At 46.5% G+C, this 25236-nt stretch overlaps 1 protein-coding gene and 1 long non-coding RNA gene across 3 annotated transcripts; one reads left to right on the forward strand and one right to left on the reverse strand.

Moving 5' to 3' along the window:
• Nucleotides 1-2: 2 nt before the first annotated feature.
• Nucleotides 3-9583, reverse strand: LOC120426373 (uncharacterized). Of its 2 annotated transcripts, XM_039591131.2 has the most exons (3): nt 4753-9583; nt 4593-4692; nt 3-4528 (listed from the first exon to the last, which is right to left on the reverse strand). In XM_039591131.2, exon 3 carries the CDS (start codon nt 2250-2252, stop codon nt 3-5), a length of 2250 nt encoding a protein of 749 aa, XP_039447065.1. In that variant the 5' UTR covers nt 2253-4528; nt 4593-4692; nt 4753-9583. The 2 variants fall into 2 exon arrangements, with proteins under 2 accessions (XP_039447065.1, XP_052565171.1); XM_052709211.1 differs by having other exon boundaries at nt 4593-9583.
• A 9963-nt stretch (nt 9584-19546) lies between these two features.
• Nucleotides 19547-22046, forward strand: LOC128093200 (uncharacterized). Its single transcript, XR_008212322.1, has 2 exons — nt 19547-21957; nt 22016-22046. It is a non-coding gene; the product is annotated as an uncharacterized LOC128093200 (long non-coding RNA).
• Nucleotides 22047-25236: the final 3190 nt, after the last annotated feature.

Raw genomic sequence — 25236 nt, forward strand, 5'->3', positions numbered from 1 at the left:
TTTCACCACGTCGGCGGTGAATGCGACCGGATGGCGACGGAACCGGAGAACCGGGTGCCGCGAAAGTGCTCTTCCACTGCCTGTTCTTCGTTGGTTTGCAGTTGCTTGTCTGCAAGTTCTTCGACCAGCCAGAACTTCTCGATGGCGTTGTTCAGCTGATCCTTCAGCGTGATGTTCGAGTGGACGACTTGGCAACTCAGCTGCTGGAACGGGTCGTACACGCCGGTCACGATCCAGCCCAGATCGGTTTCACGCAGAGTCACGGTGCCGTTCGCCAGTTTCACTCGATCCGTTCGCAGCAAGTCCCACACGTAGTTCGACGCCATGACCAGATCGATCTCGTGCGGCTCGCTGAACTTCGGGTCTGCCAAGAACACGTCGCTCGGGATGTGCCAAGCAGCTGTCTCGATTCTTGCCGACGGGATCCGTCCCGTGGGCTTGTCCGAAATCAGACACGAGATGTTGTCTTGGAACTGACAGTACCTCGACGAGAAGGTAAGGTTGACTCCCTTCTTTGCTTGCGTCTTCACTGCGTTGGCTCCAATGACCGTCACGTTACACTTTTCGAAGGTTAGGCCGAGGGTTCGAGCCATCGCCTCCGACAAAATGTGCGCCTGGGAACCAGAATCCAATAACGTGCGACACGGATGGAACCTGCCGGCCTTGTCCGCCACGTTGATGATGGCTGTCTGCAGCAGAACCTGCTGCGGTGACTTCAGCGCTCCGCTGCTGAAACATGACGTTGCCTGCTGCTCGTTCTCGTCGTTCACTTCCGGCGCACCCGTGCCGCTGGGACCAGCCTTCACGCTGGCGTTTGACACTGCCGACGGCGCCTTCGCTGATACCGGAGCCGCTTCTGGCTTCGGCTTGGTTTGCTGCTGGTTCTTCTCTTGGTGCAACAAGCTGTGGTGCTTCTCGCCACACTTGCAGGATCGGTCCGACGAACACTGTCCGACTCGGTGACCCTTGCGCAAGCAGTTGTAGCACAGCCTCGCGTCACGCACCTTCGACCATCTCTCCGCAACACTCATGCCGCGGAACGAGCCACACTTGTAGTTCGCGTGAGACCCGTCACACAGATCGCACTCCAGATCGTTGGATGTCGCGGCTGCCGAGGTGATCTTCGCCGATGGCTTCGAGGACTGCACCGCCTTGGGAACTGCCGACCGGGCAGCAGACGACGCAGGGGCAGCTAGCTCGCACCGTTCCAGGATGGCGCACCGCTGCTTCAGGAATTCGATCGTCTGCGCATCCTTCGGGAGTTCACCCTTTTTGACGGTAGCTTCCCACTGCTCACGAGTCTCACGATCCAAGCAAGACGACAGAATGTTGACGACGAACAACTCCGATACACCCAGCAGCTCCTGCTTGTGGTACCGTAAGTTCTCAACGTGTCTCGAACACTCCTCGTACAGCTCTCGCAGCTCCTTTGACGACTTCTTCGCCATCCTTTTTAGCTGCAAGATTCCGTTGATGTGGATGTCGATGATCAGGCGTTGGTTCTCGTACCGGTCCTCGAGGATCTCCCACGCGTGCGCATAGTTGTTGTCCTGAAGCGTCTTCGTGTCGATCATGCTCGTCGCCGCTCCCACCAGGGACTTGTCCAAGTAGTGCAGCTTGATGGCGTCCGAGTCTGGCGAGTTCTTCATCAGCTCCAGGAACATCGACTTGAACTTCGGCCAGTTCTCGTACTGGCCGTCAAACGTTGGAATCGGTGCTCGCAACGGCGTCTGCTGGACAATCACCTGCTGACCAGCCTGTCCGGCAGGGACGACCGCTTGGACACGATTCGGTGGTGCTGTGAGCTCAACGATCTTCTCAAGCACCTCGTCGTAGAGCTGCTCGAAGTCCAAGAACCGTGCTGTGTTCTCGTCCTTCTGGTCTTCCGACAGCTTTGCGTCCATAATATCGTTGTTAAGACTGTTGTACTCACCGTAGTACTTCTCAGCGTTCGCCTTGCAGACTACGATCCGCGATGCTGGGATTCCAGGCTGGCCGAGGACAGTCCTGACCCGCGTCAGCTTGCCCTTCACATGTCCGCGCCTGTTCAGCAACGCCTGCACTTCCTCGTCCGCCATTTTCCGCTTGCTCTCCGCGTGCCGTTGCTTTGGAGTCAGCGGAAGTTGAACCACCACGGGCTTACGGTCTTCCGGTTCCGGTTTCTTCTGAACACTTCCTTCCTGCCCAGATTCCTCGCCTTCTTCCGGTTCTACTTTCGGCTCGGTGTTCAACCCCAGGAAACTACGCCACATCCGCCGGGATGCAGCTCACTTTTCACTTTCTCGGGTTCCAAGATGGCGGCGCACGCTCTCTTCTCGCCGAACACTCTCTTGCTGGCGTTTTCAAGATGGCGGCCCACGCTCTCTTCACCGAACACTTTTTCACTTTGCTCGGGTGGTCTTCTCGAACCACCTTCCACGCACTTTTCTGCTCGAGTAGCAACGCTACCGTCCACGCAATGTTCTGCTTCGGTGGCCAATCGCGACCACTGTCCACACTTCGCACTACCGGCGGCCAATCCGACCTCTTCCGGTGCACAGTCTCGCGCGTTGCTGGAACCTCCACACAACCGCGTCACTTTCACGCTGTTCGGGCCACGTGAAACGCCCTCCGGGATTAGCGACTTCCGGACACTTCACTCCTCGCGACACTCCGGAATTCTCTGATTCCGACGAACTTACCGATAGGCACTGTCTATCCGGCTCGTAAGGGCCAAATGTTGGGGCCAAATCTCCCAACTGGATCTTCGGGTGGACTGTATTAGGGTTTCTCCGGGTGATCAAAACACTTTGCGTTTTTCTCTTTCCTAACAAAAAAACTTTTATTCCGATCACTATTTACAAGCACGTCTTTACTCAAACGCGTCGCGAACTGGAGTGAAAATCTCCACTTCTCTCTCTCTCCTCCTTCTCCGTTTTGCGCGCGCATCCGTTGCGCGCCAATTCCCACCTTCTCGATCGTTCCTTGCGTCATCGCAGGCGGCGACGAGGGGTGTCGCGTTGGTGAGTCGATCGCAGCAACCAGTGTTGCCGATCGAGCTGGTTTTTCAATTGTCATCAAGAATTCGCGGAGGACGGAAGTTATCCGACAGGATCCTCTTTGATGATGATGAACGACCGAACTAGCTGGGCGTCTAGGCTGCGGACAAGCAACTGTGTGACATCAAGGTGACCAAGACCAACACCATGATGCCACTGGACGGCAAGAAGGCTTGCCTGCGGCTGGCATGGGACTACGACACTGTAACGATTCTGCGTTGCACACAAAACGTTCAACAGCTTAAGCGCCACTTCCAAACGGAAGGCTGTTGTCGCAGTTGGAGGTCCGGCTAGAAACTCTCTCTTCGGGCAGGCTAAAACGGAGTGGCACCTACCAAAATGTTCATCAAACTAACCCAAAACTAAAGACCGAAAACTAAGATTTTGTACTATTGAAAATTGTGAAAGAAAACCAAGATTTGAGCCAATATTTATGTGTATTTATTGATTTAGCTGAAACTATTGCGATATGTGACTTCGTTTACCAACTGACTTCGACCCAAGTTCACTAAGGACCGATTAAATTTGTATTATTTGTATTAAAAGAAAAGAATAAAGATTATATTTTATCTCTCAGATTAAAAGAAAAAAACTGAGGCCAGAAACTTTTGTAGTTTTGATTATATTTTTTTATTGGGAGGAAAAGCCAAGCTAAAAAACCTCCATCTTTTGCGTGGACAATTCAACTCAGTCCAGGTGTGATCCTAATCCTTTTTCCCTACTCCTTCTGACCGCTAAACGTCCCTATTTCCCTATCCGGTTCCTAAACGTCCCTACGGAGTTCGTTACTTGCGATTTGTGCGGTGCTCCCACGATGTGTCGACAATTCCGGTCCGATGTCGGCTGGACCGATCGGCGAAGGCGGGCCGATTCTTGAAGCGTGTGAGGCGAGGCGAGGCGTTACCGGCTCAGGCGTACGGTTGAGCGCCGGCGCGTGTTGTTGTTGCGGCTTTGGCGTCCTGCCGATAGATGGTGCTAGTTGTCGGGGCTTAAATCGGTCAAATGCACATGTGTTGGTGGGTCAGTGTATGCTGAGGGGCGTCATTGATCCAACAAGGACCTGCTACCAACTCAGGCGTGCGTTTCCGGAAGTCGTGGGAGTATTGAGCCGAAGCTAACCCACCCCGAAAGCAAACACGTGGCAGAGGGGTTACGGACGTGTAGCGTTATCCGATCCCACACTGACCTCTAGCGTTCGATCCCAACGTGCTCTCGCTAAAGTGCTACGAGATGGCGTCCTAGACCGACTAAGGCGTTACCGGTGTGACGTTTTTCCGGTTGCCGCTGGGGGTGGCAATAGAGCTGTGCCAACAGCGAAAAGCGACGGGCTGTCCCCAAATTCCGACACACCAAAAGATTCTCAAAGTTCAAGGTTAACAAACACTTCACTTCCGGTTCCAAAAAAAACTGCTTCCGATCCAGGATTGCGCTCCCAGACGACCACGTTTGAGCTTTCCAGCTCCAGATAAGCCACCCACGTTGATGGGTTCCTAAATCAACGTGCACAAACCAATGAGCGAACTCCAAATTTAAATCGTCAAAACTAAAACTTACCTTTCTCACTCGTTCTGATTGCGGCGGCCTCACACCTGCAAATTTCTCCTGCCAACTAGGCTCGATCACAGATCTGCCTCGAAAATTCTTCACACCTCGACTGCAAATTTAATTACACAAGATCAAGTACCAATTACAAAAAAAATATCACCAAAACTACCTTGCACAGATGCACTTAGTGCTGTTAATTTTTCAAAAATTATCACTGCCACGATTTCACCTGATCGCAATTGACGACGATCAGAGGACGCTAATTATCACGGTCGTAAAAATACTTCCAAAACGATCCGGACTGTGTCACGAGTTCTGCCAAAGTGAACGAGAGTCAGTCTTCATCGCTTGTACGAACCGGCAATCTTAGTTTTCTCCCAAATTTTGATACAAAAGACTTTTCATTTTGCTCTCTTTCTTGTTAATTTTCAAGGACAAATTGAGCTTCAAAAAATTTACACAGGAGATGCTTCCCAATTGGCTTTAATTTCAAACCGAACACAATTTGTTTAAAAATCATTTATTTCGAGCAAAACGGTGCAAAATAGGGTTTCTGCTATCCTCCCATAGGTGGCGACGATCAAAAAGCAAAGTTTCCCTAATTTGGTGCGTGTCCTAGCTGACCCAACATATCTTAGCAAACATACATACAGGGACTCACAATGATGTGGTTACAACACTACTACGCCTTTGATTGACTGAGCACTGAGCCCTTAATGAATTTTGAGGGAACGATTTTCACGACTCTGAATTTTGGGTGTAGTACGTACAAGCTGTATACATATTCTCGCTTGCTAGACGTGCACGCTAACACTGCGCCGGCCGGCCAGTTGAAAACAAGAGAGTTTTTTGTGTTACTCGTTCTAGCCTTCGATAAAAGTCGCGCTAAAATCAATCAGTGAAACATTCAAGTGGAAAATCACGTTGATTTTGAATGGTGCCTGTTTTGGGTAGATCTAAAGATCAATTTCTAGTGTCACATCACTTTGAATAGTTCATGGCAGTGGGACAAATTCATCAGCAAAACACTTGAAAAGTTTGAGCCACCCGAATGACAATAACATGTCAAAAAATACCAAAAAGTCAATCGCCCAAACACTTGCATTTGAATGTGGTTTGGATTGATGTTGAAACACAAAACAATTAAATCTATGATGTGGCTTTATTCAATGATTCAAGTTTTTGGGCGGTTTGGGCACTTGAATTAAACGTGTGTCGTATTTTCAGTGCATTGAGCATGTTTACGTTCAAATAATGGTTTCAGTGTTGGGTAAAATTACATTTTTTTGTGCATGCTGTCCTTGACTCCATGTAACGCGACGTCGCCTTACGTAAACGATTCTTTGGGGCTCGTCCCACCACGGCAGCTTGTATCGGTGACTCATTCATCGGATTTTCTTCGGCACAACCTCATGTAGGATGGTGTTAAGTTTCCCGTAGAAGTGTGCAGTGACTTCATCAACTGAGGAAGAGCCAAGACAAGTTTCCCAGTCGACGGTGGAAATTCTCGCATTCAAGTTGAAACTATTGGCTTGGCCAGCACAGAGCAAGAGACTCAGACCGAGTAGTCCCAGGGTCGGCATTGCTATTAGGTGATTCAGGGGAAGTGATGGACAATCAGGAAAACCACGAATTTCAACTTTTTCACAGCACTTTATTGCGGGATCTTTGGGAAGTTGGAAGTGGTGTGTGGGTATGTCAGTGTGGGTCGTTCAGGGGTTGTTCTTACCGCGCAAATTCAGCTGATGATCACGCGCCGGCGACGTTCGGGCCGGCAGAGTGGCTTCCAGCCTCGACTCTGCGGTGACGGCCCCGTAGGGGGGGGGGGTTGTTTGCAGGCTGCGGTGGCTTGTTCCTGGCTGCGTTCGTCCGGTCCTTCGGTTGCCGGATGCAGCTTCGTTCGCCGACCTTCGTAGGCGGCTCGATTCTACGGCTTCGTGCCGGTTCCGGGTTGATGGAAGACCAGCGGGCGTTGCTGGCTCCGACGGGCAGGCGTCTTCCCTCCTTGACTAATCGGCAAGCCCAGGAGTGCACCGATTTGGGCTCGCCGAGAGGGGTCCCTCCTTTACGTTGAAGGCCAGCGGCCTGAGGGTAGTCGTCCTTGATGGTTATGGCGCGGGGAGGCGCCAGAAAACGGGCTGGGGTCCTTTTACGTTTAGACGTAGGCAGATGCGCAACGCGACTTACAAAGCCTAGGCCGACCAATCCGAGACGGAACGGGTGCTCTCGGAACCTCCTGGTTCCGACGATGGCGAGAGCGATTGGTTACCCTCCTCTGGAGCACATCCGAACTGCTCGGACGCCTGATTAAAAGAGGCCGATTTTCCCCAAATCGCGCTCTCTTGTTGATTCCCGAGTCCATGATTTCCCACCAATTTTCGTTTGACGTAAGTGGGCGCCGCCATGCTACCCCACAGGAAATTGATGGGCATCAGCCGCGTTCACACTATAAGTTTCGCCCCTTCGCAACTGGCGTAGAGTGTAATGCGGTGAATATGGGAAATAAAGTGTTGTGGCGAAGCTTATATTCGTCAGGATTGGAACCAACGGTTACAAAGTGATCATAATCACACTGGGCGAAATAGAAAACATCATCTGCATCGTCCTGAATGTCGGAGCCGCATGGATCGTAGTCCAGTTTGACAAGGATATGCTTATGCCTCGATTCTTTATGGCCTATAAATTGCCAGGGGGTATCTCTTAACATTTTCCAAAATTTTATTTTTGACAAAGAACTTTGTCCTAAGGGCTCTATTCTGGTGAGGTGTCAATCCAGAAAAACGAAAAATGTCGCGCGTTACGAAAATGTTGCATGCTTGGTACTGGGGAAGGGGTCTGCAACGCAACAAGGCACTGTTGCGTGGAATTTTCCACACAGTTGCAACAAAAAGCAAATGATGAGGTTTGGGATAACCGGCGCAAAAAGGCGGGGCATCCGTCACCATTTTGAGCCAATATAAACCCCGCTCGATCAGCCCAGGGAAATCATTCTATCGCTGGACGCCGAGGAGTAAACAACAACCTGGACCTGGAAGCAGATGGCCTGGAGGCCCAGAAGCAGTTGGCCGAAAAGCAGCTGGCCTGGAGCAAGGTGCAGCCCAAGCGGAGGCAGGCCAGCCGGAATATTCTGGCCACAAGACCCGGAGTGGCCAGAACCCTCAGGGGTGTTCCGATGGAAGGCCATACGAGACTGGACAATATGGGTAACAAACTTCTTGGATTTTGAGACTGGTGATGAAAATGGCCATTTTGACAGTTTGGCCACAACCTGGAGTGGCCGGTGCCCTCAGGGAGGTTCTCCCGGGAAGACATTTACCGAACCAATACTGGTAATGCAAATGGCCATTTTGACAGTATTGGCCACAACCTGGAGTGGCCGGTGTCCTCAGGGAGGTTCTCTCGGGAGGACATTTACTGAACCATACGATTTTTGGCAATATGGGTATCAAAATTCATGGGTTTTAATACTGGAAATGATAATGGTCATTTTGACAGTGTTGGCCACAACCTGGAGTGGCCGGTGCCCTCAGGGAGGTTCTCCCGGGAGGACATTTACCGAACCATATGATTTTGAGCAATTGTTCAAGGCTCAACTGCGATCGTTGACGATGACGATGGAATGAAAATCGTTGGCAAAAATGCTGCCATCACGACTCCACGGCAAAACAAAACAACCAATCAGAGAGCGGAAATTTTTGCGTGGGTCAAAGCACGCGCTTGCTTGTTCAAGGCCAACTGCGATCGTTTGACGTTTGACACTTGCAAGCGAAAATTGTTATTACTCGTATTTTTTTTTAAATGAAAATTTTGGGGGAAGTATTTAAATTAAATTAAACGCCAAGCGTCAAAAGCTTTAAAAATGCACCAAAAGCAGTGCATGAATCATTTGAAACAATAACTCTTTCGTGAATTTTCGTTTTCCGCTGCTGCTGCTACTGCTACGATGTTGTCGGTTCGAACGATGACGATGGAATGAAAATCGTTGGCAAAAATGCTGCCTTCACGACTCCACGGCAAAACAAAACAGCCAATCAGAGAGCGGAACATTTTGCGTGGGTCAGAGCACGCGCTTGCTTGTTCAAGGCCAACTGCGATCGTTTGACGTTTGACACTTGCAAGCGAAAATTGTTAATATTCGTAATTTTTTTTTAAATGAAAATTTTGGAGGAAGTATTTAAATTAAATTAAACGCCAAGCGTCAAAAGCTTTCAAAATGCACCAAAAGCAGTGCATGAATCATTTGAAACAATAACTCTTTCGTGCATTTTTCGTTGGCGCTGAAAAGCGCCATTTTGTTAAATTGCAGCAGAAGTTGATTCTTGTGGCCATCTCCTCGAGCGTCCATCCAAGTAGGCCTTGCTTTTCTCCTTCGACGTCGTTTTGGCAGCAATTTCACGCACACGCTGGCGTGTTTCTTCTTCTCGGAGCTTGCTCTTGATTTCCTCCAATCGTTGTTTTTTTCGCTGCTGCTGCTACTGCTACGATGTTGTCGGTTCGAACGATGACGATGGAATGAAAATCGTTGGCAAAAATGCTGCCTTCACGACTCCACGGCAAAACAAAACAGCCAATCAGAGAGCGGAAAGATGTTTGCGTGGGTCAAAGCACGCGCTTGCTTGTTCAAGGCCAACTGCGATCGTTTGACGTTTGACACTTGCAAGCGAAAATTGTTAATATTCGTAATTTTTTTTTAAATGAAAATTTCGGGGGAAGTATTTAAATTAAATTAAACGCCAAGCGTCAAAAGCTTTAAAAATGCACCAAAAGCAGTGCATGAATCATTTGAAACAATAACTCTTCCGTGAATTTTTCGTTGGCGCTGAAAAGCGCCATTTTGTTAAATTGCAGCAGAAGTTGATTCTTGTGGCCATCTCCTCGAGCGTCCATCCAAGTAGGCCTTGCTTTTCTCCTTCGACGTTGTTTTGGCAGCAATTTCACGCACACGCTGGCTTGTTTCTTTTTCTCGGAGCTTGCTCGGATTTCCTCCAGTCGTTGTTTTTTCCGCTGCTGCTGCTACTATTTATTTATTTATTTATTTATTTATTCCTCAACAGGCACTTTTTGCCCAAATGAACCTAATACTAAAACTACCAACTAATACAATCGTCTCAACACTGATAAAAACTTAGACTTTAACACATCGCGGGACAAACTAACATTAAAAACAGTGGACACTTTATTGAAGGCTCGCTTCAGTCCGACTACAGCTCCATTGGCGCTGTAGTTTGTACGTCGAAAAGGGATCTGCACGATTGGCGTATGGCGTAGCTGGCGGGCAGGTGTTGTTACGTTGATCTTTTCGCGAAGAGAGGGGCAGTCAATTCTGTCAGTTAGTACATCTGAGGCAGTCAATGCACGGGCCAGGTCACGACGCAGCTGAAGTGAGTCGAGGTGCATGAGCTGACAGCGGTCTTCGTATGGCGGAAGCTGCTGGGGATTTCTCCAGGGCAGTGATCTCAGGGCGTAGCGGACGAACCTTCTCTGGATACTCTCGAGCCGGTAAACAGCGTTGTTGTAGTGCGGAGTCCAGACCGCGGAACAGTATTCCAGCGGGGAGCGAACTATGGAGCAAAAAAGAGTTTTAAGGCAGTGGATGTCTGTAAAGTGGCGTGTCATGCGGATCACCAAACCGAGCTGACGCGATGCTTTGGCGGTGATGAGAGAGATGTGTTGCTTGAATGTCAGTTTTGAGTCCAGGATGACACCAAGATCCTTAATGTGATCAACTCTTTGCACCAGTGTGTCACCCAGATGGTAGTCGAACGGAATCGGGATGTGTTTCCGGCTAAACGTAATCACCTGGCATTTCCCGGGGTTGAGAACCATGTGGTTCACCGCACACCAGTCAGCGAATTTATCGAGTTCACGTTGTAAGGCTTTGGCGTCGTCTAAACAGTCGACCTTGGCGAACAGCTTGAGATCGTCTGCGTAGGCAAGACGGGGTCCTGAGAGGGTGAAGTTGACATCGTTGAAAAAGAACAAAAACACTAGCGGGCCGAGATGGCTGCCTTGTCCTATTCCAGATGTGGCGTCAAAGCTTTCGGATAGTGCGTCCTCAATTTTCACCCGCAGCGAGCGTCCCGACAGGTATGACTTAAACCATGTCAACAAACTACCGCGGAATCCAAGTTTCTCGAGCTTGGCGATTGCTATGTTGTGATTGATCTTATCAAAGGCAGCTGACAGATCTGTGTACACCGCGTCAGTCTGCGAGCGATTTTCGAAACTGTCAATAACAAACTCAGTAAAACAGAGTAGATTTGTTGCGGTGGAACGTTTCGGAATGAATCCATGTTGGTCGCTTGATAGTTCCTGGCGGCAGTGAGCGAAAATGGGATCAATCACCACCAGCTCGAACAGCTTCGATGCAGCGCACAGAGCCGATATACCTCTGTAATTGTCGATGTTCCTGCGATCGCCTTTTTTGTGGACAGGGAACATGAAGGCTTGCTTCCATGCGCACGGGAACTTTCCAGATGCGAGGGATAGGCGGAATAGGTGTAAGAGGGGTACTTCTAATACCGATGAACAACGTTTCAGCAGTGTCGAGGGGATCCCGTCCGGTCCTGGGGAGCTGGAGTGCTTTAGCTTAGTCACCGCAGCTGAGATGGCGTCTTCGTCGATTTCTATCGAAGCAAGAGAGCGGTCGCAACGAGGAACGTTGTCGGCAGCAGATCGGGCCTCGTCTTCGGTTACAGGTTCGCTTGAAAAAACGCTTGCAAACTTTTTGGCAAACAGCTTACAGATATCTTCGGTGCTCTCAGCTTCCTCGTCGGCCAGGTGCAAGGACGACGGCAGTCCAGATTCCTTACGATTCTCGTCAACGAATTTCCAAAATTTCTTGGGATTGGACTTCAATTCACGCTGCTTCCGGCGTTGGTAGCTTGCCATACAACTGCGGCTCAGTCGCTGGTATCTGCTGTTGATGCTCAAGTAATAATCTCGAAGAGAGAGTGTTCCGCACCTGGAGGAGACTTTAAAGGCAGCTCTCTTCTGTGTCTTGAGGTTGCGAAGCTCTGGAGTTTGCCACGGAAGGTGATAGGTGACACGCTTCCTGACCTTGGGTACGAACTGGTCGATGTGGTCTCGCATTATAGATGAGAACGTATCAACGGCAGCGTCGACGTCGACAGAATCCAACACACTCTCCCAGTTGATGCGACCCAGTGCTAGCGACATTCCTTCATAATCAGCACCGCGAAAATTGTAGCGTACAGTGTCTTGTCGATCACGAACCGTGCAGCTGTGGGTGCCGGCCACAGTGATGATAAGGGCGGGATGACGACGAACAACCTTGGCGAGCGGGATCGGAGCGGTGGTTAGCGTTGGGGCGAAATCCTGTGCGCTCACAAAGCAGAGATCGAGCCGACGCCCATCTTCGTTCTCCACATGATTAACTTGTTGCAAGGTCGCCATGTTATATCCTTCCAGGAGATCACTTGCGCAAGAGTGAAATTGAGAACGATCAGGATCTGGATATAAAAAGCCGTCGTGGGAAGGTGTCCAGGTCAGCTTCGGCAAATTGAAGTCACCCACAACGATGATGTCATCAGCCGGGCGCGCTCGTTCAGCTACGGATGCCACAGAATCAAGATGGATCCGGTACAGGTCCTTGTCAAAGGTCCGATCCGGCGGGAAGTAGACCACGCATAAGTAAAGCACACGATCAGCCAGTTTCACAGAAACCCAAACCTGCTCGACGCCCTTCCAAGCGTCTTTGAGAATTCGGCGCGGCTTGAAGCAGCGACGTGCGGCGATTAGGACACCTCCTCCTTCCGTCTTCCTGCTATTGTCCGGACCTCGATTGCATCGGAAAACTTCATACTCAGGTCCGAAGATCTGAGAGGATAGCGTGTGGTCCTTGAGCCAAGTCTCTGTTAATGCGATGAAATCGTAACATTCTCCCGAGCTGGCGTGAAAGTAGTCGTCGATGTTTCCGTTCATTCCGCCGGCATTCTGGTAGTAGAGATGACATTCCTGACCCCTTTCAGGACCCAGAGATGAAGGGACATGATTTCGCGACGGAACGGACAATTGGTGATCGCTGGAAGGTTGTGAAGTATCAAGGGGCGTCGGTTGAACGAGAGAACGCGTGTACTTGCCAGAGGTTGGCATCTGGAAGGCCCCTTCTCTGGAACCGTACACAGGGCCGGGACGACTTGGATGGCCGGAACAAGTGAAGTCGCTGCAGAGCGGTGGCGCGACTGTGACGGGAGAGTCGGGGTCTTCCATAATGCGACGGTACGAGCGTCCCGGGTCAGCGTAGTCCGTTGGCCACCAATGAGGTTCGTGGCGGTAGCTGCAGCTCGGTTGATCATCGCGATGCTCACGTGCGGTTGTGCGTCCAGGGACCGCTTCGTCGGAATGCCATCGAGGAGGTCCGGTGCGGTAGCTGCAACTCGGTCGGTCGGCGCGGTTCACGCAAGTCGTCCAGACGTTGCTAGAAGTCGAACGGGTATCAAGGTCCGGAAAAGTGCCGTCTTGTGAAACGGAATGGTACTTGCCTGGGATTGGCATTTGGAAGGCCCCTTCTCTGGAACCGTACACAGGGCCGGGACGACTTGGATGGCCGGAACGAGTGAAGTCGCTGCAGAGCGGTGGCGCGACTGTGACGGGAGAGTCGGGGTCTTCCATAATGCGAAGGTACGTGCGTCCCGGGTCAGCGTAGTCCGTTGGCCACCGATGAGGTTCGTGGCGGTAGCTGCGGCGCGGTTGATCATCGCGATGCTCTTGTGCGGTCGTGCGTCCAGGCACCGCTTCGTCGGATTGCCACCGATTGGGTTCGTTGCGGTTGCTGCAGCTGGGCTGGTCGGCGCGGTTCGCGCATGTCGCCCAGACGTTGCTGGAAGTCAAACGGGTATCAGGGTCCGGAAGAAAACCGTCGTTAGAAGAGGAATAGTACTTGCCTGGGATAGGCATTTGGAAGACTCCTTCTCTGGAACCGTACACAGGGCCGGGACGACATGGATGGCCGGAACGAGTGAGGTCGCTGCAGAGCGGTGGCGCGACTGTGACGGGAGAGTCGGAGTCTTCCATAATGCGAGAGTTCGTGCGTCCCGGGTCAGCGATTGCAGTATGTTGATCGTCGTGGAAAGATTCGTCATTGCGTTGTGGCGTTGCGGTCAGAGAGTCAGGAATTATTCCGTGCGTCGCTTCGAAAACCCCGCCGTGACGCTGGGTCGATTGCTGAAGTCGATGAACTCGCGGAAAGCTAGTCCTTCCGGCCAATTGTCGGCATCCAGAGAAGACTCACGGTAGTCTCGCCCGACGCCGACCTTGAACGTGACGGAGGAGAGTTTGGTGATGTCAGCTCCCTTCTTCACTAGCATCTTCACCACGACGGGATCATCAGCGTCAACAGAGAGGCACTCCTTCACCATTGTGCAAATGTCTTCTTCCGTTACGGTTGGGGGGAAACTGGACAGCCAAATGTACCACAAATCGTCGGGCTCCGCGTCCGCGATGATAGGCACGGACGTCATAGCTTTTTTGCCACGGGAAGCGGCCGGGATGTTAGCTTTACCTGGTGGATCTGCGCTTGAGTCCCGCTGGCGCTTTTGGCCGAGGGTAGGCCAGTCGGACGAAGAAGTTGATTGCGCTTCAACTTTTTCGTTGAGCGCGGCGACCGTCGATGCAAGTTTGGCGATATCGCTCTGCACCGATTTCATTGACTCAACAAACGCTTTGGGACCCGCATCGTTATCTTTGACGAGGTTGCGGAAATGACTGCTCAAGAACAGCTTACTGCACTCATCACACATCCAGAAGAAGTTATTAGGGTGCATCCCCATAACGTCGAGTGCCGGGACGTCCACTTTGACGCAGATCATGTGGAAGGCCGACCCGCAAAAACCGCGACAAACAATGCGGTCCGAATCGCAAACCTTCTTGTTACACTGTTTGCAGCCCATATTGCAGACGTGTCGTTCCCCTCGGAGGCCCTCTCGAAATGGGTAAAGCGCTTAAGCAGAATTGGGTACACCGCAATCTCTTACAATGAGTGGTACTATCGAAGCGTGGAATGTTGTTGTTATTCCAGCCGGGAAGTACGGAGGTACCGAAAGTGGCGCTAGTTTTCACCGGCAGCGGCGGCAAATTCGCTGGTTAATTACACGCGATTCGCGGTGATACGCGTTTTTTTCGCGAAACGATCACTACGCGGGGGTGTAAGCAGCACTTGTGAAGCGGTACGGATATATTTAACCAAAATACGGTGAGTAATTCACATCAAAAGTTTAAAAAAACACTTAGCACAGTTAAACAGTGATGTAAACAACGTAGAAAAAACGAATACTGCTACTGCTACGATGTTGTCGATTCGAACGATGACGATGGAATGAAAATCGTTGGCAAAAATGCTGCCTTTAGGGCATCTCCACCGCAGGGACCTAATTGCGTTGCAAAGCTAATTTGGCACCCGCGTCAAGCCCACCGCGGTACTTGTGCGAGAGCTAATTTAGCTTCGAGTTCATCCGTGTTCATCCGAATCTAAACAAAACTCAGGTTTGCCCCGGGATCTAACGGGAGCAAATCATCTGACGGATGGTTTTTTCAAGCAAAACAATGTAATTGGGTCAATGTGAGTTTGTAAACGTCAGTAAATGTTTACATTAGGAGAGATGCTTGATTTTTCGATATCAATTCTTCGAGTTTGGAGATATTTTCCCTCCTGTGCTGCAAGTTTACGCGTGAAAAATTACTTTTGTCAATCTGAGGTGTTAGTTAGTTTGTTTATGTCGCGTTGAGCAGATATTTTTTTCAAAACAACCAATGCCCCATGGGTTTCCTATGTACATAGAACCTTTTGAAAAAGTAAGCGAGAATTTGTCGCATTGTCGATCTTCTGCCGGACATTTGTAAAGGTCTTTTGTATTGCGTAAAAAGCAAAATTCAAGCGAAAAATTTTGAATGAACCAATGTGGATTTAAAAACAAGCAAGCTATTCTACTCACAATTAAGTGCGTTTGGGTCAACTAAACCAACAACAATGTTTATCTCCCTCAACGGCCAGCTATTGTTTTATCGTTTGAATTTTATTAGAAGGTTACCTGTTGTCTCTGAATTTGCAAAACAGTTCCAACTGTCAAAGTCAAAGTGAAATAAATAGCATTTTCCAGAGATTAAAAATGTTTCATGAGAATTTTGTTCGGCTTCAAATAAAAATTTATCCAAACACTATTTATGAAATGTCAAACAGTCACTTAAATTTCATAGCAAGACAAAAAATGATAATGATAAGGTTTGATTTTTTCATAAATTATTAAAATTATTTTTGCATATAACAATTTTTTTACATAAAATAATAGTAAAAAAATAAACATGAAATTACGAGCAGTTGATCCAAAATTTTTGGATTGTATTGAACACATTCACCAGTCATTTAACAATCACACATTTTCAAAAATCTTTTACAACGTAACGCAAAAAATGATTTTTGGACCCCATCCCTCTCGTAACAAAACTCATAGAGCGTTTTGATAAATTGTTATTTAAAAAACCGGGGTGATTTTGATAGTAATTACGTCAAATTCAATTTTGGTACGGTTACTTTGAATGTCTAATTTGAAAAATTCGTACTATAGAGAAGAATAACTTTTAAAACTTTTCAAAATTTGTCGAAAACTGCAGCATGCTCCATAATGTACTTTGAACACTTATCTACCAAGGTCAACATGGTTTCATATCATTCCGTTTGTATTTAATTCGTATTTTTTATTTTACAATAAAATCATGAACATATCATAGTCACCCCGGCTATCAATGTCATCCAGTTTTATGGTATGTAAAACTATTAAAAATATTTTTAAATGAAATGAAAAAAAAAATAATATAAAATAAGAAAAACGTAGGTATTCGGATTTTTTCCTCACTCCTCCACTGACGTTAGCAAGATATTAGTTTTCACTATGTTTACAATTTTACTTTGTCTCAATAACATTGTTTCGCTTGGTATTTAAGCCGTTGCAAATATTTTTCAAAGTTTATGTCGCCCCCCCTTTAAAATTGGTCTGAAAAATCAGGGGGCAAAAAAAATATTTTTCCAAAAAACTTCGAAATTTCCATGAAAATAGAAGTCTAATCAACTGAAAACAATCTAAAATGTATTTTTCTGCATTGATAATCATATTTAGCATGTTTGGGCTTGTTTAAAAATGTTTTGAATTTTTATAAAATTCTAATGAACAGCACCTCAAAAAATTTATTTTTCGCAAAAAATAAAATTTTCGTCAATACTTGGATATTTTGGAAATTAATGATGGCCAAACAACTCAACAGGTGTAGAATGAATTTTAAAACACTTTTTTCATTAAACAGTCAAACCATGGCTCGTAGGTTCATTTTTTATATTTTTTAATCCCCCCCCCCCCCCCTCCCCCTCGACTTTGGTCAGAGTAGAGGAACATAAACTTCAAAAAATATTTGCAACGGCCTTATTTGAATTTTAAAACATTATTTCAAAAATGTTAACATTGTTAACTTATATTAAATGTAGGTAGTTTAAGAGTTTTTATTAAAAAATAATACAAAGAAATATTTTTCCCACAATTTTTAAATTTAAATATAAGTCGTTTTGAACCAAACTCCTGATTTCTTTAATATTCACTCAAATTTGATATTAAAAACTAAATGCATCTTCACTAGCATCTTCATTTATCTACTTAATCTTAAATTTTATTTCTTTTGGATTTTCTTGTTAAAATGCACCTTTTTGCAACTATGCCATTTTTGAAGACAAAAACAACAACCAAAACAAATACAAATAATTCCAAAAATCGCTGAAAAAATTTGCCACCCGCAGCTCGGGGACTTCTCGAGAACCTATCTTGGCTACTCGACGGATCCCCGATGAATTTTTTCTTCGCTGAATGAACTCGAATGCTAATTTAGCTTTAGCTTTGCTACCCGCGGTGCGAAAGTTGGGGTGCAAACATGTCGGGAGCAAATCGGATGAACTCTTTTAAAATTTTGAAAATGATATTTTATTGATATACGCAATCAATTTGGACATATTTTGCAATTAGAAGCATGTTCTATCATGCTAGAATATAGTTTCATTGATTTTGATCAACAAAACGGCTAGAATTTGAAAATTAATAAATTAGATCCCCGCGGTGGGCATAATTCAGTAGCCAAATTAGCTCCCAGCGGTGCGGAAACGTGTATTAGGTACGGAGCAAAGCTAAAACTGGGGATCCAACCGATAGGTTTGCCACGCAATTAGATCTCTGCGGTGGAGATGCCCTTACGACTCCACGGCAAAACAAAACAGCCAATCAGAGAGCGGAAAGATTTTTTGCGTGGGTCAAAGCACGCGCTTGCTTGTTCAAGGCCAACTGCGATCGTTTGACGTTTGACAATTGCAAGCGAAAATTATTAATATTCGTAATTTTTTTTTAAATGAAAATTTTGGGAGAAGTATTTAAATTAAATTAAACGCCAAGCGTCAAAAACTTTAAAAATGCACCAAAAGCAGTGCATGAATCATTTGAAACAATAACTCTTCCGTGAATTTTTCGTTGGCGCTGAAAAGCGCCATTTTGTTAAATTGCAGCAGAAGTTGATTCTTGTGGCCATCTCCTCGAGCGTCCATCCAAGTAGGCCTTGCTTTTCTCCTTCGACGTTGTTTTGGCAGCAATTTCACGCACACGCTGGCTTATTTCTTTTTCTCGGAGCTTGCTCGGATTTCCTCCAGTCGTTGTTTTTTCCGCTGCTGCTGCTACTGCTACGATGTTGTCGATTCGAACGATGACGATGGAATGAAAATCGTTGGCAAAAATGCTGCCTTTACGACTCCACGGCAAAACAAAACAGCCAATCAGAGAGCGGAAAGATTTTTTGCGTGGGTCAAAGCACGCGCTTGCTTGTTCAAGGCCAACTGCGATCGTTTGACGTTTGACAATTGCAAGCGAAAATTGTTAATATTCGTAATTTTTTTTTTAAATGAAAATTTTGGGAGAAGTATTTAAATTAAATTAAACGCCAAGCGTCAAAAACTTTAAAAATGCACCAAAAGCAGTGCATGAATCATTTGAAACAATAACTCTTCCGTGAATTTTTCGTTGGCGCTGAAAAGCGCCATTTTGTTAAATTGCAGCAGAAGTTGATTCTTGTGGCCATCTCCTCGAGCGTCCATCCAAGTAGGCCTTGCTTTTCTCCTTCGACGTTGTTTTGGCAGCAATTTCACGCACACGCTGGCTTACTTCTTTTTCTCGGAACTTGCTCGGATTTCCTCCAGTCGTTGTTTTTTCCGCTGCTGCTGCTACTGCTACGATGTTGTCGATTCGAACGATGACGATGGAATGAAAATCGTTGGCAAAAATGCTGCCTTTACGACTCCACGGCAAAACAAAACAGCCAATCAGAGAGCGGAAAGATTTTTTGCGTGGGTCAAAGCACGCGCTTGCTTGTTCAAGGCCAACTGCGATCGTTTGACGTTTGACAATTGCAAGCGAAAATTGTTAATATTCGTAATTTTTTTTTAAATGAAAATTTTGGGAGAAGTATTTAAATTAAATTAAACGCCAAGCGTCAAAAACTTTAAAAATGCACCAAAAGCAGTGCATGAATCATTTGAAACAATAACTCTTTCGTGAATTTTTCGTTGGCGCTGAAAAGCGCCATTTTGTTAAATTGCAGCAGAAGTTGATTCTTGTGGCCATCTCCTCGAGCGTCCATCCAAGTAGGCCTTGCTTTTCTCCTTCGACGTCGTTTTGGCAGCAATTTCACGCACACGCTGGCGTGTTTCTTCTTCTCGGAGCTTGCTCTTGATTTCCTCCAATCGTTGTTTTTTCCGCTGCTGCTGCTACTGCTACGATGTTGTCGGTTCGAACGATGACGATGGAATGAAAATCGTTGGCAAAAATGCTGCCTTCACGACTCCACGGCAAAACAAAACAGCCAATCAGAGAGCGGAAAGATGTTTGCGTGGGTCAGAGCACGCGCTTGCTTGTTCAAGGCCAACTGCGATCGTTTGACGTTTGACAATTGCAAGCGAAAATTGTTAATATTCGTAATTTTTTTTTTAAATGAAAATTTTGGTAGAAATATTTAAATTAAATTAAACGTCAAGCGTCAAAAACTTTAAAAATGCACCAAAAGCAGTGCATGAATCATTTGAAACAATAACTCTTTCGTGAATTTTTCGTTGGCGCTGAAAAGCGCCATTTTGTTAAATTGCAGCAGAAGTTGATTCTTGTGGCCATCTCCTCGAGCGTCCATCCAAGTAGGCCTTGCTTTTCTCTTTCGACGTCGTTTTGGCAGCAATTTCACGCACACGCTGGCTTATTTCTTTTTCTCGGAACTTGCTCGTATTTCCTCCAGTCGTTGTTTTTTCCGCTGCTGCTGCTACTGCTACGATGTTGTCGATTCGAACGATGACGATGGAATGAAAATCGTTGGCAAAAATGCTGCCTTTACGACTCCACGGCAAAACAAAACAGCCAATCAGAGAGCGGAAAGATTTTTTGCGTGGGTCAAAGCACGCGCTTGCTTGTTCAAGGCCAACTGCGATCGTTTGACGTTTGACAATTGCAAGCGAAAATTGTTAATATTCGTAATTTTTTTTAAATGAAAATTTTGGGAGAAGTATTTAAATTAAATTAAACGCCAAGCGTCAAAAACTTTAAAAATGCACCAAAAGCAGTGCATGAATCATTTGAAACAATAACTCTTTCGTGAATTTTTCATTGGCGCTGAAAAGCGCCATTTTGTTAAATTGCAGCAGAAGTTGATTCTTGTGGCCATCTCCTCGAGCGTCCATCCAAGTAGGCCTTGCTTTTCTCCTTCGACGTCGTTTTGGCAGCAATTTCACGCACACGCTGGCGTGTTTCTTCTTCTCGGAGCTTGCTCTGGATTTCCTCAAGTCGTTTTTTTTCCGCTGCTGCTGCTACTGCTACGATGTTGTCGGTTCGAACGATGACGATGGAATGAAAATCGTTGGCAAAAATGCTGCCTTTACGACTCCACGGCAAAACAAAACAGCCAATCAGAAAGCGGAAAGATTTTTTGCGTGGGTCAAAGCACGCGCTTGCTTGTTCAAGGCCAACTGCGATCGTTTGACATTTGACACTTGCAAGCGAAAATTGTTAATATTCGTAATTTTTTTTTTAAATGAAAATTTCGGGGGAAGTATTTAAATTAAATTAAACGCCAAGCGTCAAAAGCTTTAAAAATGCACCAAAAGCAGTGCATGAATCATTTGAAACAATAACTCTTTCGTGAATTTTTCGTTGGCGCATCCCCACCAGTGCATCAAAAAGCGAATGACGTAGGAATGGGATAACCGGCGCAAAAGGGCGGGACATCCGTCTCCATTTTAAGCCAATATAACCCCGCTCCGTCAACCCTGGGAAATCATTCTATCGTTGGATGGCCTGGAGGCCCAGAAGCAGTTGGCCGAAAAGCAGCTAGCCCGGAGCTAGGAGCAGACCAAGCGGAGGCAGGCCAGCCAGAATAATTGAGAGTCACCGGAATATTCTGGCCACAAGACCCGGAGTGGCCAGATTCCTCAGGGGTGTTCCGATGGAATGCCATCAAGACTGGACAACATGGGTATCAAACTTCTTGGATTTTGATACTGGTGAAGAAAATGGTCATTTTGACAGTATTGCCTACAACCTGGAGTGGCCGGTGCCCTCAGGGAGGTTGTCCCGGGTGGACATTTAACGAACTAAACGATTTTGGGCAATGTTGGTATCAAAATTCATGCTTTTCAATACTGGTAATGCAAATGACCATTTTGACAGTATTGGCCACAACCTGGAGTGGCCGGTGTCCTCAGGGAGATTCTCCCGGGAGGACATTTACTGAACCATACTATTTTGGGCAATATTGGTATCAAATTTCATGGTTTTTGATATTGGTAATGAATATGGCAATTTAGAAAAAGTTGGCCAAAAGCTGCAGTGGCCGGTGCCCTAAAGGAAAGTTTTCCCGGAAAGACATCTATTGAATCAACTCATGGTTTACAATATTGGCCATTTCGAAAAAGGTGGCAACAATCTGGAAAGGCCGCTACCTCACGATTGTTCCGATTGGGGGACTAACATCGAATTATAGAGATATCATAGTTTTTTTTTTATACGGAGCTTAAAGAGAAATTGAGCGAACATATAAATCCAATAATGTTTTGATTTTATCTGACGCATAATTCAACAAAATGGCTTAATTTTAAAATCTTTTTTGCTTAGTTCTTTGTCATACTGGTCATGTGTAACATAACCACCTGCACCTGTTTTCTTGTCATCCTAATATTGTGGTGATATTTATCGAGTGAGAACCACTGGCACCCAACTAGAATCAAAACAAACCTGACCTCGATAAATATCAACTGCCCACCTCGCTCTGTTCAATGCGCACCGACGATATTGCCGAGGTCAGCACATGGGACTCTTCGAGTGAGCACATCGACGCGCGCCTGCGATATTGCTGAGGTCAGCGCAAAGGACTCTTCGAGTGAGCCCGTCATCGCGCGACATTCTTGAGGCAGGCCCAAGGGACTTTTTCGAGTGAGACCGAAAAAGCCAGCAGGGCAATACACCAGGCAGGGCGTAGCTAGTTAGAGTTGCACATCGATGCAACATTATGTAACCATATAAAAGCTCATTCAATAAACGATTATAGTCAGTTCTTGACTGGACATTACTTAACGAGTTTTAAGGTTCCTGGCTAGTATCTACTCAGCCGTAAGGATAACCTCTCTTCTTGAAAAGAAAGTCCTTGTATTATCCGCGCACCACCAATCCGAAGTGCGCATCTCTTCTGTTGCGCGAAAAAATCTGTTGCGCCGTACAAAAATGGTGTGGTTTGCCGTAAGCGTGTACATCAGCCTGTGGCGCAACAGGCTTTGACAGGTTGCGCTCGTATTTTGATTTTTGTCTGCCTTCACAATAATAGTCAAGCATTACTCGCGATTCTTCCACTTGCCGTTCATGTCCGCTTCGCTTACCACAATATGCACTTATACAAAATAGCAAAAAGACCATTCGTTACGCGTTACGAGGTGCAGAGGGTAGCTCATCTGTTAGAATTTGTTACGAAGAGGGAGGTTCAAAAATTCCAAATTTTGCGTTACGTAATTAAAGAATGCTCCATTAGGCCCACTGGGCCCACAAAAACTGGTACGCTAAGTTTGTATGAGAGCTGTCAACATACTCCCTGGATAAATATAACACGCTTTTTTACGGTCGTGTATTTAAAATTTTGCACTTGATTCGACGCACAGCAAAATAATATTCACACCTCAAATATGCAGTGCAAACATCAAAAATTGCCACCGTTGCCACCCCCGCTTGACGACTGTGGTGAGTGCCCAGGATAAAAAGTATCACCGATTTCAAGCAAAGCTTTCGGGTTTGTGTCTTGGACAGTTTTTTCTGCTATAGTCGCTGTGGTTTGTGGTGTGCAAATTTGAAAAGAGCTTTCCACAACTTATATGATTGTCTGAAAATCACTGCTATCTGCATTACAATAATCAGTTTTTCACATAAACTTTTCTCGTTTCAGCCAACCAACAGATAAAATGGGAATGTTTCCCTGCCATGGCATACTTATCAATAAAAACACTAAAGAAGAATTCATAAACACTAATAAATCTAAATTATTGACAGATGTTAGCAACCACTACTACGCTCAATTGTTTTCTAAGAAAACTTTGGAAAACAGTTCGGAATTAGTTTTTTTTATTCTGTTTTCATTTGCTGTAAGTAATCATAAGCATAGAATGGTATAACCATCCAATATAGAGAGGATGATCATGATTTCGTAGACCTATATAAGCCTATTTTGTGTATATGGAGCCAATTGTACTCGAAATAACATTTGAAAAGGGCGTAAGTTATTTAAATATTTTTGACAAAGGACTTTGTCTTAAAGCTCTATCTGCGGTGTCAATGCAAAATTTTTCGAAAATGTTGCGATACCGTCGCATGCCCTCGGCGTGACAATCTGTTTCTGTTGCGTGGATGCCGTGCCAACTATTTAAGCTAAAAGTTATCCTCTGGAGGATTTAGTGTCCATCAGACTTTCATCAAAGACGGACCATAAGTTGGGAATTTTATTGCTCACACACACACACACACACACACACACACACACACACACACACACACACACACACACACACACACACACACACACACACACACACACACACACACACACACACACACACACACACACACACACACACACACACACACACACACACACACACACACACACACACACACACACACACACACACACACACACACACACACACACACACACACACACACACACACACACACACACGTTGAAAGGAACAGGTGGTGCACGAACTTGAGAGGAGGTCCAAGAAGTTATTGACGGTTGCCAGAACGATCACCGGAATACCGAAATGATTGTGAACAATTTGGTAGGATATCTGCCACACCCGGAGTGCCCAGTGCCCTGAGGGAAGATTCTACCGGGGACATTTATCGAAATACGACTTGGGGCAATATGGGTATCAAAATTCATGGTTTTTGATACTGGTAATGAAAATTGCCATTTTGGCAGAATTGGCCACACCCGTAGTGGCCATTGCCCTGGGGAAGGTTCTACCGGGAGGACATTTACGGAAACAAATAAATTGGGGCAATATGGGTATCAAAATTCATGGATTTTGAGGGAAGGTTCTACCGGGGACATTTATCGAACCACACGACTTGGGGCAATATGAATATCAAAATTCATGGTTTTTGATACTGGTAATGAAAATGGCCATTTTGACAGGATCGGCCACACCCGGAGTGGCCATTGCCCTGGGGGAAGGTTCTGAAGTAGTTCCTACCGGACAACCACTTCGGGTGTGGCCAATCCTGTTAAAATGGCCATTTCCAATACCAGTATCAAAAAACATTGTCTAAATTTGTATGTTTCGATAAATGTCCCCGGTAGAACCTTCCCCGGGGTACTGGCCACTCTGGGTGTGGCCAATATCCCACCTGTTTGGCCCCATCGCCATTGCCCCAAATCATTTTGTTTTTCGGGGAGCCGTCCTAACAATCTTCATTAGATCCGAATTCCTCTCAAGGTGGTGCACAAACTGAGGCTTTCCATGTATTAATTTTTTTTTTGTGCAAGGTTGGAATCTGCTACCAGACACCTGAGATTTAATTTCTCAGGTAGTGTGGGGTTGGGAAAAACGAATTTCCCGACCCACTAAAGCAGTTCTCGAACGCCATGCCCTGTTCTCCCCGGGACCACCTTTCGGTATAACTTCGGGGGGAGGCGTTGCCTTTTCTGCACTAGTCTACTTACAGAGTCCATAGCGGGTGTTAGAACCTTTTCCTGTTCCACATACATGCGAGGGTTTAACCGCGCCCAAGAATCGCGAATCGGAGAGAGAGGAAGAGAGAGAGAGAGAGAGAGAGAGAGAGAGAGAGAGAGAGAGAGATTCTACAAAACATTTTTCTGCGTGTAGCTGGAGAACCACGGGAATAAGGGGCGCAAGTTGGACAACGTTGCCAAAAGTTTGCATGAAGTGGGACACGACCTGTAAGTTGGGCTGCCTTTTCAGGGCCACCGCTTTCGATGTTCATTCTCCACCGTCCATACCGCGCAATCGTCAATTCCGATCGGCGTATTGATGCACTCCTGGGATGTGCAGACCAACGAATTCTCCACCAGT

The sequence above is a fragment of the Culex pipiens genome, chromosome 1 (assembly GCF_016801865.2).
Source record: "Culex pipiens pallens isolate TS chromosome 1, TS_CPP_V2, whole genome shotgun sequence".
Taxonomy (NCBI): domain Eukaryota; kingdom Metazoa; phylum Arthropoda; class Insecta; order Diptera; family Culicidae; genus Culex; species Culex pipiens.

Coding starts and splice junctions, on each gene's coding strand:
- LOC120426373 (XM_039591131.2), bottom strand. CDS start 2,252: ATGTGGCGTAGTTTCCTGGGGTTGAACACCGAGCCGAAAGTAGAACCG.